Raw genomic sequence first — 15,232 nt, 5'->3', positions numbered from 1 at the left:
CTCAAAAATCAAGCATTGAACTGCTTGACTCCACTACCCTGAGATCAGTGCTAAAGAGGTGTAACAGATGATAGGTTTTGGATCCAATTGCAGATTTAAGCCCTAGAAAACCAGTTGTAAATGGCCTTGAATCGCACAATGGGAACTACCTACACCCTGACTGACCCTGGTCTTCTGAAAGTAATGATTTTTCTGTGTTGTTATGATCAGTGCAATGTTCAGTGCAAATTAGTGACTAATTGTGAAATTAGGGTTTAGGAAGAGATTGTCCCGGACACATTTCATCAGACTGATACTTTCCAAAGAGGTTTTCACTGCACTTTTATGATTACTGTCATACGAAGACTAAAGTTCCCAGTCGAACCAAACACCAGCAACCTTCCATCTAACACCATGCAGACTTCATTTAATATTCAGGATCAAAGAACAGAAGTCAAGCTTTTATTTAAGAAATTGCAGCGCTAGCTGTGAAGAGCTTACAACCAAGACCCTTAGACGTATTTATTAGACTCTAAAGTAGCGCACAGGATCATTGTCAGGATTGATGAGATATTATTTTTTTCTGCTATATGGCATAAAAAATAGAACTTTAGCTGATATAATTTGACACCTAAGAAGTGTAATAAGTTTTCTACCTGTTTTACTAATATCAATTTGCTGACTGACTTTCGCTGATACATAGACAATTTTTAATTATACATTTAAATTTAGTTATTTGTAAAAAAGTCCCTCCACCGAAACTATTACAAGAAAGCACTGCACTGATTACCTTAAAATGAATATAGTAATGATGTTGCAAACTGGCCACTAGATGCCAGCAAAGGCTGATTGCTTAAAGAAGACACTAGTCTCAAGTGAAATGTATCAACTTCGATGCAATTTCTTTCGTGACTTGGCATTCGATTTTAACAAGCATTCTCAAGGAATATAGGTGCATTTTATTTTTCTACGATGGAACGTGAAACTCACACCATTATTTTGCTTGCTTAGACATACTTAAAAAAAAATCACAAGTTGAACGTGTGCTGTACAGTGCAGCACACATTTCTCCTACTTAAGCTTGCCTCAAGGAAGCATCATTTTTTTAGTACAAAGCCGTGCCCATCATTGTTAGAAGTGCGTTGCATAAAAAAATCAAAACCATGGGTGGTAATCTGGGATACCCACTTAACGCAGTGAAATGCAAAGCAAAGCAAAAGTGTAATTTGAGTTACTTGTATGGCTACTTTCCAGCACAAAAAATGTTGTGCAATGAAATTTATATATCAGTACTTTCCTCCGGTTTGCATCACTTTTTGTGACATCGCACTAGTGCAAAGTATTGCTAAATCTGCCCGAAGAGTTTTCTGAAGTGCAAATCCATGAAGGCATCCTGGTCCACAGTGGAGACAGTGTAAAACCTGAAGTTGGAGTGCTCCTCACTCAATCGACGACCCTCTCATCTTAATCTTCCAAACCAAAAGTTCACATCCCATGAGCGGGGACCCCCCGCCCCCCAATTCCCCTTAAGTAAACAGATCTTAAATATCCCGGTCAAAACACTCAAATGTGGCGCGGTCGAAAGCTGCTCTTCCAATCTTATTCTCGGGATAACAGTGTGCAAACCTCAAGGTGAGGCCAGATTCAATCCATGAAGAGTCGTTAAAGAATACAAAACTTACATGGTTCTGTGTAACTCTGAGTCCTACAACCTGTACGACTGAGAATGTCCAAGGCTCGTTGTGAGGACCTAAGTCCTATGATAAGGAAGACACAAGTGTAAGACTCCATGCGAGATCGGATTTGCCCTATCACTCAGTCATGAGGGCTACTAGGTCTTTAAGGCTGCGTTAATGTTCCAGGGCGCAGTGTCCAAGGGTGCACAAAAGGCCAATTCGACCAAAATCCATTGGCAGGCGTCCTGGAAGTAAGTAAGGCTCCATTTGAGGCATGACCCTACCAGCCCGGATTCTGGTCATGCGCTAAACTCCATGTGAAGGTATAAATTCTACAAACCTGAGACACGGAAGTGTGCAAATCTCTGTGTGGGGCTCTAAATCCTCGGAAACTGAGCCTCATAGTTCTGCACAGTATTGTTTAAAGCTGCCAGTCTCACAATACTGATGAGAGGAAGTGTGCAAGGCTCTTAACAGGTGACAGTATCTTCAGTAGTTGCGGCTTGTGCTCATCCTCGTAGACCGAGGCAGCGCGTGCTAGGAAGTCCTTCTCACCACAAGAAGGTGTCATTCTGCAGCAGCCATGCCAGCTTCTGGTTGAAGGGGCGATGGAAGTCCCTCAGGATCTGCTTAGTGATGTTTAGCATGGGCCCTAAACTGCGGTCTTCAGCTCGCCGCGCATTGGAAGCTGGGATCCTGGTGATGACCTCTTCTTGCTTCTTACTGACAGGGCCTGCAAGGAACACAGTATTAATGTACAGCATCAGATCGGAAAGTCACCTCCATGGCGTCGCCTGAATGGTTGTATGCTTGGCATCTAGTTAGGTCCAGCTTTGCACTGTAAAAGCTCAAGTAAATGAATGTCACTGTGTACAACTGGAGAACAGAAACGAGGGTGCGAGAAAGGAGAGTCTAACACGAGGTGACAGGAGATGAAAGAATCAGGGAAGAGACGTTTACAAAAAACGAGAAAGAGTGAGTGAGATGTAGAGCCTTCTGACAGAGAGAGACACAAACACGAGGGAGAGATGGGACCGCACAGGATCAAGAGACGGAGGGAAGAGACCCAGCTGAGCCCTGGAAGTTGACCTCGCGATGGAGACACTCAGAAGAATCTGGAGAGAACGTGCATAGAAATGAAAACACCTTAGCAGATGTGAGCCCAAGTGGAGCTAGCACTGGCAGGAGCAGAGAGAGTACCAAAATAGTGAAGAAGGGAAGAGAGACAGCAAGTGAGGTGGGAATGATAAGGCAGCAAAGTGAGAACAGAAGGGGTAGTTGGATCATTTGACAATTACATGATTGACCCATTAAATTGAATAACTGTTGAGTCATTAGTCACTGCAAACACGTAGATCCACCATTTTTTTCCATACAACGTGTCAGTACCGCTGGATATCGTTATACATCAATGGCCCAGTGTTCACAATCCCTAAACAGACATTAGCCACAAAATATTCATCAAGAGTGTCTAGAACACTGCAGAACTAGGGTTACAAATTTCAGTAACAAAACATAGCATGAACTAGACTAGGTAAATGAGGACATGCAACTCCTGACTGAGCCCTTGTTATAGTCTGACAAGACACACTCTTCTTGAAGTTTGTGCCCTGTTGCTTATTGCGCATGCAGTCACTGTATACATGCACACTCCTGCTCGTACTACATTTTAAGTCGCATAAAACTGAGTTGTGGATAGACATGCTACATGTGCCCCTCCTTTCTGGCTCCGAAAATGGCGGGTTCCAAATCATTTGCTCTGGGGCACACAGAGCTCTTAGTGCAATCAAAAACAGGCAGAGCTCCGTGCAGCGCTGCCACATGAGAACTGCTTGGGTAATGGACTGACCGAGCCTAAACTCCCTCGGCTTGCAAGATTTAGACAACATCCCAAACTTGTAAATATACAGTTATGTTTATTTACTGTACACTCCTGGAACGAGTATGAGGAAAACAATATTTCATATTTCAGGTGCTCCAAGAAAATGGTGCAGTGAAAGTGTAGTAAATGTAAATTAGCACTTGTATAGCGCACTACTCACCCGTTAGGGTCTCAAGGCACTGTACTCATACCGCTATGGAACCCCTCCTGGCTTTTCCCTGTGAGGCACCCACTCCTGAGCACTCCCAGGGTGAAGCCAGGCATCCAAGCGCTGTTGGGGCTGTTGTGGAGATTAAGCAAGCTATTGCCCAGAGTTGCAGAGTGGGACCCATGAATTAGATTAGGCACCGAGGCGAGAATTATCTGGTCAAGGGGAATTGAGCCCAAGACCTGCCGAAGCGGGACTTGAACCCTGGTCTTGAGCCAGATCTCTGCTTCAGGGTCTGCCGCTCTAACCATTGAGCCACACTTCGCCACTGTAGTGACATGAGTGAAAAAGGTGTGCTGGTGCTACAAACAAAGCGCAAATATACAACACTCAAGAGTGATTAATGATACAACCTTTTCAACACCACGCAAGATTAGAGTACAATGTGTTCATCATGACTGAATATCAGTTCACTAGTAAATTGGTGACATTTTGACTCCCAAAGTGATTTAAACAGGGTCATCGTCAGGGCAATGGTGTCAGCAACCTAGATGAAAGTAAGCCATATAAATTAGCACACTTTGGGGCATATTTATACTCTGTTTGCGCTGAATGTGCGTCAAAAATATTTACGCACAACCAGCGCAAACCCTGCCCCATATTTATACTTTGACGCCCGACCCCGCGGGCGTCAAAATTCCACCATGTGCGTAATTTTTTGGAAGGGGGAACCAGCCTTGCGTTAATTATATGCAAGGTAGGCGTTCCCTTCCAAAAAATTACTTTAAGGCCTGTGCCCCTTATTTATACTCTGGCGTCATTTTGACGCACAGGAGGGGGTGGGCCTTAAAAAACGGCGCACAGCCTGATGTGCGCCGTTTTTTAACGCCTGGGTCAGGGCAGGCGTTAAGGGACCTGTGGGCTCGGAAGGAGCCCAGAGGTGCCCTCCCCTGCCCCCAGGGACACCCCCTGCTACCCTTGCCCACCCCAGGAGGACACCCAATGATGGAGGGACCCATCCCAGGGAAGTAAAGGTAAGTTCGGGTAAGTATTTTTTTCCGATTTTTTTTGTGGCATAGGGGGGCCTGATTTGGGCCCCCCTACATGCCACTATGCCCAATGACCATGCCCAGGGGACATAAGTCCCCTGGGCATGGCCATTGGGCAAGGGGGCATGACTCCTGTCTTTGCTAAGACAGGAGTCATGTCAATGGAGGTTGGGTGTCCAAAAAAATGGCGCAAATCCGGTTTGAGGCCTGAATTTTGCCTCAGACCTGACTTGCAACATTTTTTGACGCATAAACCCCATTTTCCCATACGCCGGCGCTGCCTGGTGTGAGTCCTTTTTTTTTACGCACACCAGTCCGCAGCGCCGGCTAACGTCACTCCATTAATAAGGCGTCCGCATGGCGCGTTGGAATGGCGTTAGCCGGCGGTAAAATTTTTGCCGCACAGCTGCGTTGGCGCAGTTGTGCATCAAAAAGTATAAATATGGGCCTTTATATTGGAATGTAGTGCGATTCGAGTCAGAGAACTGTGAATGCAGAGAGAAGATTTATGCAGGAAGGTCTGAGTTGCATGACATTGGGGAAGTACCTTGTGGACTTGATTAATTTACTATGTACGAATTCCACAGCTCGAATTAGCATAAACGGGCTACAATCCTTGACATTCTCCACAGGCAGGGGCACCAGCCAGGGTGTCCACTGTTACCTCTTCTATTCGCATTGGCTGTTGAACCACTTGTTTGTTGGATCTATGTTGAGTCAAGGTCCTTTCTGGTGTGCTATAAGCAGATGACATCATACTGTACATTCAGAAGCATGTAACTAATGTGGCACCTATCATCAAAACTATAATTGGGTTTGGAGGATACACGGAGCTGAATATAAAATGGGACAAGGTTGAGGTATTTCTGTTAACTATCATGCGAGACCATGGGAGGGCGAATACCCACTTCGCTAGAGCCCTGATGGAGTGAAGAATCTTGGTATTTTTGTCACAGAGGATCAGCAGAGTTACTGAGGAGAAATTTTGAGGCGACACTGGACAGTCTAAAAACCACAAACTGAACTTTGGATACGGCGTCCCTGTCGATTTGGATAGTGAATCGTTAATTAAAATGGTTGCCTACTGACATTTTTATACGTGTTTTTGTTAAAATTCCTGTGTGAATTCCAAATGAGTTTTTTCGACATTTACAACTTTTGTTAAAACGTGTGATTTGGAAAGGCAATCAAACCGACATATAATAGGAAGTATTTATGCACTCTTCGAAGAAAGGGGGATTGGGCGGACAAGACACTTATCTATAAGTTTTGATAGTGCGGGGACATTACTCTAAACATTGGTTTACTGAGTCAGCAACCTTGACACAGGTTAGAGTAGAAACATGTAGCTAGACCAGTGGTTCCCAAACTGTGCGCGGTGGCACCCCAGTGCGCCACCAATCTCAGCCAGGGGCGCCACAATCACTTCAAAACTATCAATGCTGCACGCATTGTTCAGCAGTGAACCTTTGCAGATAGTTTCAATGAACTGCAGTTCCTGTAATAGCCACCAGATGCCAGTATGAGCACAGATTTCCAGACTTCGGAACAGCATCTCTAGTTGCATCATTTTTATTGCTGAAGAACAGCTTTAGTTCTACTTATCCATGTTTCCACTTTTGTAAGCCACCTCACCCAGACAAAAAGTGCAGTTTTTCAGAAGAATGGTACCCCTGCCCTAACACACTCAAGGTGACTCAGTTTTGTTTTCATTGTTGCATTCTCTCAGCTTTGCTGGAATACTGCTGATATTTTATTCTTTTGAAGTAGTGAAACATGCTTGTGTTAATGTGTTTTTCTACATTCCTGTGTTAGTAACAGTCAGTGGGGCCTTTAAATTATCATAGATTCTCAGGCCTACCCCTGCAACAAATTGATATAATTTTGATTCCAGAATGTATGCAGTAGGAATTTACACATATCCTCTTTCAGTGTCTGATGGTGTACAGAAACAACAAGCTGCCAGGATTGCATTTGGCATCTTAATGTATTCTCTTTTCCTTCACTGTGAACTGATGCTGCATTAGCAAGTCATCATTATACAACGTCTCTGCTAGAAGGCTGATGAATGAGAATTACAGTGCAATCAGGCAGTGTCCAATAGACTGGTTTGATAGGTAAGTGTGTAGGCTGTTTTTTGGCTGGTTCTAGGCATGATTTATGGTCTCCTGAGACGGTTTTTACTATTGATAGCCCTAATATTAATTATTAATACAAACATTGCCTGCTGCAAGCACAAATCCAAGCAATCTTACAGGCCTGGCAAATCACTCGTAGAGCATGTCTTTACAAGTTAAAAACTGCCCCAATTTGGATACAGGGGCCACTTTTTTTTAGCTATCTGATTAGCTAATGGAGCCCCCTTTCATTTTGGTACCCGGGCCTATTTTCTGTCCCAGTCCGACTCTACATGTGGCATGCTCGACACTCCTGAGCTTCCCTGCACACCCCATTAGAACCAGAACTACTGACTAAACTGATAAAGAAAGGGGGACGAAGAAATATGATATCATTCATTTTTTATTTTCAAATCTATTTTATTGATTTCACAGGATGTATCATAACAAGCATCAGCAAAGGAATTCATTGAGGTGAAGAGGCCTTAACATCACATGCTATGTTCTGTGTGGGTTCCAGTCAACCTCAGTGCCCATCTCGGAGACCAAGCAACAGTGAGTAAATAAAATCACCAGTGTAATATTGTGCTGGGTTGGGAGTTAAAGCTTTCCCAGTAACCGGTGTGTTTACAGAGGCTGTGTGTCGTCTTTGGCTTTCAATCCTACCACCGTTGAATACTACATACTTAGGCCCTTCGTCCCTCCCTCTTGTCTCTGTAGGGCATGAAGTGTTTCTTCCTCTGCCCATTTAAGCAGCTCCTTAGTCCAGGTGTGGACTCTCGGAGTCTGCATACACTTTCAGCTCATTGCGATCTGCCTTTTGGCTAACAGCCATGACAATTCAGCAACCTGTCTTCTTTCTTTGCTGACTTTGTTCATTTAGATAGGTCCAAAATATTGGCCTCGAAAGTGCAGGGATAGTTTTGCCAGTGATATCCCTGAGGAAGTCGCAAACTGTCCGAAAAACGGTTGCGAGAAGTATACAGAACCAGAACATCTGTGCCACATCTGCCCCTGGTGATCGTGGACATTCATTCAGTATGCCAAGGTGAATTTTTTTGCAGTCTAGACTGGTTAAGGCACTTTTGATGTAACACTTTGAATGGGATAAACCAAAATCGAGCGTCCTTCGAGACTCTAAATGGATACTCCAAGGGCATCGCCCTCTCCTTTGGGGTCGGCTGCCTTCCACCTCTCTTTGCCAGCATTCTACTAGGGGAGTTATGTCTACCTTTGCCAGTTGTAGCAAAGAACAATAAAGTGCAGTCACCCTCTTACTCGCTGAGCCATGAGTAAACATGCAATGGAGGTGGACTGTGTAGTGGGCTCAGTGCTCCCCGAACTCCATATAGCTAGGACCCACCGAGAAACAGTGCTATGTGTAAGGAAATGTCCCCTTAGCAATTGTGAAGATTGACATAACTCGATGATTGTCAGTTTCATCTGGTTTCCAATGAAATCATCTAGCACCGTCACACCATCCCTCTTCCATTAGTCTTTTAGAAGTCCACTCCCCAGACTGTTCAACCCAGGATACAAACACAGCAGCAATGCCGGTAAACAGGCAGCCCTGGTCTTGCTGCACCTTTTTCAGCTCCATCTAGCCACTGTGAACAGTCTAATAGCAATCTACTAGCCACCACGTGTGTCCAGTAACTAGGAAAACAATGCACCTCCACCTCCAGGCTAACCCAAGAACTAAACCTAAACTTTCCAAATCCCGTCATCCAGCAAGCAACCCACTGCGGCTGGGCAGCTAAGTAATAAAGGACATATTCTTCTGCCACCAATCCTCCTTCTAGTTCTGGGATCTGGGAATTGCGCAGGACCACATGTTGCTCTTACATCCCCAAATTAAGTTTAACAAGGAACTGTTGAGGTCTTTGAAGACCAGACTGTATAGCACTATTGGAAGGGTGGTGAAAAACTAAGAGATAAGAGGAAAGAAAACACTCTTCAACCAGGTGACACTACCGATCCCAGATAGGGGCAGTTTCACCCAAATTTGGACTGACTCCTGGGCACAAATCAGCATCTGCCTCAAATTGCCTTCATTTGTGCCCCTATCCTCATGAAACACCAGAGTGCCCAAGTATCTAACTGATCTCGGGTTCTAGTTCAGACGGAGCACGGATAAATTGTTTTCGTGGTCCCCTCTATCACATTAAGGGCTAAAGCACATGACTTTTCCGTGTTTGTAAGGAGGCCAGACTTAGTCTTGAAATTCCTCAGGGGATCTCAGGATTGCATATATAAATTAGGACAGTGATTGCATAGAGGTAAGGGATATGGGTGTATCCCTCTGTAGGATATGTGTATGACTCCTATGAGATTCCCTTCCCGGAGAGTGGCTGCCATAGGCTCCATGCCCAGCGCAAACAAGAGAGAGGACAGGGGTCACTACTGTCTCGAACTACGCTCCACCCTGAAGGTTTACGACACCATCCAGCCAGTGTGCACTCTTGCCATAGGGGTCGTATACAACAATGAAACCGAACTTCTGAAATCCCTCCCAAAGCCCATCTCCTCCATGAGCAACTGCAGGAAGTTCCAATCAAGTGCATTGAACGTCTTTTCCATATCCATAGCAGCGCAGAAGGAATCTGCAGCACCTAAAATGGAATAATTAATAACATGAAAAAGCCTCTGAGTGTTTAGTGAGTTGTTCCTGCCTGAAATAAAGCCTGAATGACCAGGTTGAATAATGTCAGGCATCAGTGAGGTAAACATATTACCTAATACTTTGGCTAACATTTTATGATCAAGATTCAACATGGGTAATGGATGAAAATATTCAATGTCCAATGGATCCTGTCCTGGCTCAGCAGGGATATGATTATGGCTTCAGCTACAGAAGGAGTCAACACTCCAGCACCAGCAGAAGCCCGATAAGCCTGTAGAAGAAGGGTCCGGGCATTTACAAGCAGGTAGCTTAGAATTGTTGACATTACTGTCAGGGGTCTCCCTGTGGTGAGGGCCTTCACCATCCTTGCCACCTCTTCAATTGCTGTGTCCAGTCTGTGCCTGAGGAGGTAATAGTCATTTGAACTGGACAGCTTGAATATAACCCTGCTGCTTCCCCAGGCCACGCTCTCATGCCTGCCAGTAAAGGGAGAGATAATAGTCGTATTTTATCTCATTAAATGTGATTTGTGTGTTGGCACTGTACCATTCCTTGACCAGACAGCAGTGACCTGAAAACGCATCCTCACAGCCCGGATCAACCTGGTTAGTAACCTGCCGGTCTTATCTCTCTTGTTGTGCCACTATACTATGTATGCTTTATAATGATGCAAGCCAAGTATATCGAAAGACTCCCCATACTTCTTCCTGACCTGAGTCAAAAGAGGGAATCTGGAGGGTCATCAAATGCCCCAAACTCATATGTCATGAGCCCATCTTCGAGTTTGATCACAGTCCTTTCCAAATCTTTATTCAAACCATACGTCATACACAAGTAGGCACCCCTATTACTAATATTAAATGCTTCCCACTCTAAAAGCACATTTCATGCGGAGCCCTGATCATCTTCAAGGTATTCAGTCAATCTCTTTCGGAGCAAGTCCTTATAAGGGGGATCCAGCCAGGCTCCAGGCTAGAGGCATCACAATGGTATTCTGCTAATCAGTATACCCTATCTTAGTATCAACTTCATTGGGTTGAGGTGCGATAGAGGCTTATCAATTAGATCAGTGTGCAGTATCTACCACTGCAAGCATGGGTGATACCGAAATAAATCAGTTCTGGTGTGAAGCATGTGTACAGGGGAATAGGAAGAAAACTCCTCCGTCTGGTGCATTTTGCACCAACAGTCCAACAACTCCTAGTTATCAAGGCACTGGTTGAATCTGATCAACAACAGGAAGGCTGTGCACCTGGGAGTACAGACAAGGATCTGTCCATGTCCACTGACAAGGCACAATACAATTCCTACCCTCAAAGAGTAAAGCACTCAGCCTCATTCAGCAGAGCCCTCAGCACAAGATCAAGAAAACCCACCTGCACATCCATCCATGCTCCCCATCAGAATGGAGTACCTACCCTCTTTGTCGTCAGTGACCTGGAACAGGACCCGTGGGTCTCGCCAAATCTGCATACCCCTGGTGTATGAGGAGCATGTTGTGCTGTATAACTGGCACCTACACCTACCCATCTCATTCTCATCCAAGTTCTATAAGTAAGCAAAATGCACTAACCTTCTCAGAAGGTATGCACACAATGTGTGCCTCTTGATTGGACTTCCCATGCCACGGACATTCCCAGTTAGCAAGTTTAAAATGCAGCTTCCTCATTTGTGTCCCATCTGTACACCGAGTAGCCCAGCTATCCCAGGCTTACTGCCTTGTGCACTGTGTGAATGAAGAGGCAGCCAATCCTCTGCCAACAAGAAGGAATTGTGATGCCTGATTAGGAAAAACCTCTAACAATAACCCCAACTGTTTTGCACCCACAGCCCAGTAAAACACACTGCCGCCCACGATAACCCATAGAAAAACATAGCTTGCAATTTTCCATGCTAGGACCAATACAGGCCCAGTATACAAGGGAAAAGGCACGTCGTAGATAGAGGATACATCATCACTTCATCCGGCTGTAATGTAAGCTACTCACAATAAGTTCAATTGCCACTAGCCATCAATATGTGCCCATCAGTACTTGTGGAAGCAATCATTGTATTCAAGAGTGGATGAATGCTGATGTTCAGCCCGTAAAGTGCAACCCAATTCATAATAACAGATATCCCCACCCCCATATCTGCTCTGTTACCTGATACAACAGCAACTCATTCAGCTACAGTTCAAGGGTTAATGTGTTCAGGAGATGATGTAATCGTCAGTCATGTCTGTAACCCTTGACAAATCCGAAATGTCAATCTGTTTTGTCACCCAAGGCCATGTGATCTTATTCCCAGCGGGAGCCCGTGCTCCAATTTGGGGACTGCGTCTTCCCAGTGGCTCATAGTGTGAAGGGTATCATGATATGATATGTTCTGGCACTGGCTTGGAAAGTTTCAGTTTGTCAGCCAGCTAACACCCCCTACGCCTGTGCGATCTCTGGAGCTGCCTTGGAGTCGGCAATACTACTCTCTCAGATGCCAGTTTGGTGACCCACTCCTAGGCCTCACCCAGGTCCATGAAAAAAGAGATAGTGCCTTGCTGAATGTTCTTTAGAGTTGCAGGATAAACTAGCCTGTATTTCATCTCTAGTTGCCAAAACCCACACTTACCTACATAAAGGCACACCTCCTAGACTGAACTGCCAGTGTGTGGTCAGGGAATGCAAGAATCTTTTAGTTAACAAATATTAGTAAGTCTAGCTGCTAAGCTGCCTGCAATATAAGGTCTCAATCTCAATACTTAAGAAGGCGGGCCACCACTATTGCCTGGGGTAACTGGAAGTCTCACAAGGACCTCCAGTGAAACTGAACAGTGAAAGTGAAACTCCACTGAAATGTGCTTGTTCAGTGATAAAGTGTTGAGACAAGCTAGCCAGTGCTACAAATTCAGGTATCCATTTTTCCCAAAAAGAGACCATGTCTCGGGCCTTTGTTTGCTCTGCAAGTCCCACTATTCTTACTTTTTGCTGTGCGATCTGTCCTTTGTATCCTCAGCTCTGGCCTCAACACTTGCGGCTTCTGTTGCCTTTCAGACATCTGCTGACTTAAGTCTTTCACTGCAGGCTGAATCTCATCTAGAAACATTTCAATTGTGGTGTCCCTCTTAGAGGTCTTTTGATGATCGGCCCACAGTAGCGCAAAATCGATAGCCACCACATCAATTTTGTTCTCCAATGTCCCTTTGGTCTCTTTATTTGTATTTAAAATGGCATCGAGCTTGCTAGGTTCCACTATACTCTCAGCCCTAGAGGAAGCCCTACTGGACATCTCCAAACAAGTCTTCTGTCTTTAGGGGTCTGAATCTGCCCATTGTCCAGCATGTAATAACAAGTGGTCTCCTCATTGATTCAATAGTCGCAGGAAATTAAAGTAGTATGGACATTTAAGAACCTGGATTCCCACAAACCAAAGCTGGGTGCTCCAGGTGTTCCCCACCGGCAGAGAAGAACACTTGCTGACTCTGAGTGCATGCAGTGAGGAGCCTAACGTCTGAGGGTATGCCCCCAGTGTAAGCCCTTGCAGATTGTTCCTGCTTAAGGCAAGGTATGTGGGAGCCTGTTTACACCAACTTCCAACTCGAAAGTAATGGAGCAAAGTGGTTTCCCATGTCAGCAAAACAGAGGTGCATAATTGAAGGTGCAATAGCCAAAGTCAGCATGTCTGAGGACAGAGGAGAAGCCCAGACACCGGGGAACCAAATTCCTGCTGCTAAGCTGAGACAGGGTCACTCCTGCAATGTAGTACATCAGGGGTCTCCCATGCTGATAATCACTCACAAGGGAGGGTGCATATCATCACTCAGGACCCCAAGTGGTCGAGTCCATGCAGCAGCCAAGGCCCAGCATGCATTCTCCACAACACTCAGCAGTTGTTGGCCCAGCCACTTGCTTCTCAGGCTGCTTGGGCCTCCTCCACTGCAAATGCTCAGAGCCAACATGGAAAGCTCACGTAAGCCCAGTTGACCTCTCAGACCAAGGTCAGCTCCCACAGTCCCCTACTCCACTCTTCAATACACCATCAGGAGCAGCAACATGGTCCTTTCAATAATAAGAGAAGCAGGCCAGAAGCCCCGGGCCCTATTCATCTTGCCAGCCCAGACACTGCGATCTGGACCCTCCACAAGCAGGGGGTTGGTCCTCTTCAGCCATCAACCATACTGCACCACTGGCCGACAGGCAGCTAAAGGCAAAGTAGGGTAGCCCAGAATGACTTAGTATTTCGTTGTGAACTCCTGGATAGATACATTCGGGCACAACCACTCTGAACAATGAACGGGCATCATTTTGTCATTAAGTTTGCACCTGGCAGTGTAATTAAATATATACAAAATGTAAAGCTATGAGTGTGGGCATTTTACATATTGCTTGAACTGCCCAAAAATGGTTCACTACTGAAAATCTGTATTCATGGCAATAGCAGAGATAGTGGAACTTGACATTGTGCCAACTCCAGAAATGGCACTCCTGGGCCAAACGCAAAATATTCCACTAAAAGCATGAAAACTGGTATCTATGGCTTTACTGTTGGCAAAATGAAGCGTGGCAATGTAATGGGTGCCCTCCTTTGATTCCAGAGTAGAGGCTTGGCTTCATGATATGGTGCACAGTGAAGTGAGGATGAAGATTAGTGCGAGCTGGGCACCTGAAAGCATATCCAAGAGACTTCTTGGACCCACACAGAGCATTTATGATCTATATTAAAAAAGGGTTACCCAGGGAAATATATAATGAGGCAGCATAGAGCAGTTAGGGTACAACAACTTTTAGAGTTCAAGGACCCCAGAATAGAACATGCATGCCCACCACTGGAAACCAGAATCCTAATTGCCAGTCAGGGATGAAAGATGCACACCAACCAATATTATGGGCATAGGTATTGCCTGCTCCCCATCAGTTATTAAAAAGGGTATGTGTTAAGATGTATGTAAATAACATGTAGTGGGTTGAGCAATGTGTAGATCGTTCAGGGAACCGTGCTGGGTGCCTCTCGGGGCACCGTACGATGAACCGCAGATCGCATGTTTAAAGTTCGGTTTTTGAATGATGTGCGAAGTTAAACCGTCAGAGAAGATGTAACGCGACGGCTCCTCCGCTTGTTTGTCGGGCGAAGAAATAAAGTATAAAAAGGATGTAAAGAATTCGGGCCCATATTTATACTTTTTTAGCACCGCATTTGCGGTATTTTTTGACGGAAAGGCGGGGCAAACTTGCAAAATACAATTGTATTTTGTAAGTTTGCACCGTTTTTGCATCAAAAAGTGGCGTAAATGCAGCGCTAAAAAAGTATAAATATGGTCCTCAGTGTGGAGTAATCCTTACAGGAATTGGCGACGAGCTACAGTCCACCCCAGCTTTAAAAAGGAAGAACCTGCGTGCCACAGTCATCGCGGTATGGAGGAGACATATTTATTTGTTCTTCAACAAATAATTTACTGACATTCCACAGATACTTTTAATTGAACTGGTTAATATATTTTTTTTAGGAAGAAAAGATATTGTGTGTTATAGCTTTTAACAATAGTCAGCGACCAACGGCAATACTGGAATGTGAGTTGCATGACGCATGATGCACAACGTTTATCCTTGGCAGCCGTTTTGGATTGGGCTGTTTAAGAAGATACTTGGCAGACATTTTGTGGTACAATACAATTCACATTAACTGAATACGTTCATTTTAAATTGTAAAGGATTGAAGCCATATTGGAATAACTATTAAGTTAAACATTTAGATTTTATGGAGATACAGTGTTACAATATACACCATT

General features: G+C 44.8%; 1 protein-coding gene across 1 annotated transcript in view; it reads right to left on the bottom strand.

The window, feature by feature from the left end:
• Positions 1 to 419: 419 nt before the first annotated feature.
• The window catches only part of CHST15 (carbohydrate sulfotransferase 15), a 466,150-nt gene continuing 451,337 nt past the window's right edge, over positions 420 to 15,232 (bottom strand). Inside the window, exon 9 of the mRNA XM_069239132.1 lies at positions 420 to 2,388. Within this exon, the coding sequence (XP_069095233.1) occupies positions 2,207 to 2,388 (182 nt within the window). The 3' untranslated portion in view covers positions 420 to 2,206. The remainder of the gene's footprint in view (positions 2,389 to 15,232) is intronic.

This window comes from Pleurodeles waltl, chromosome 6, assembly GCF_031143425.1.
Source record: "Pleurodeles waltl isolate 20211129_DDA chromosome 6, aPleWal1.hap1.20221129, whole genome shotgun sequence".
In the NCBI taxonomy this organism is placed as follows: domain Eukaryota; kingdom Metazoa; phylum Chordata; class Amphibia; order Caudata; family Salamandridae; genus Pleurodeles; species Pleurodeles waltl.
Note: the sequence above shows the minus strand (reverse complement) of the source record. Positions and strands in the feature narration are given on the sequence as shown.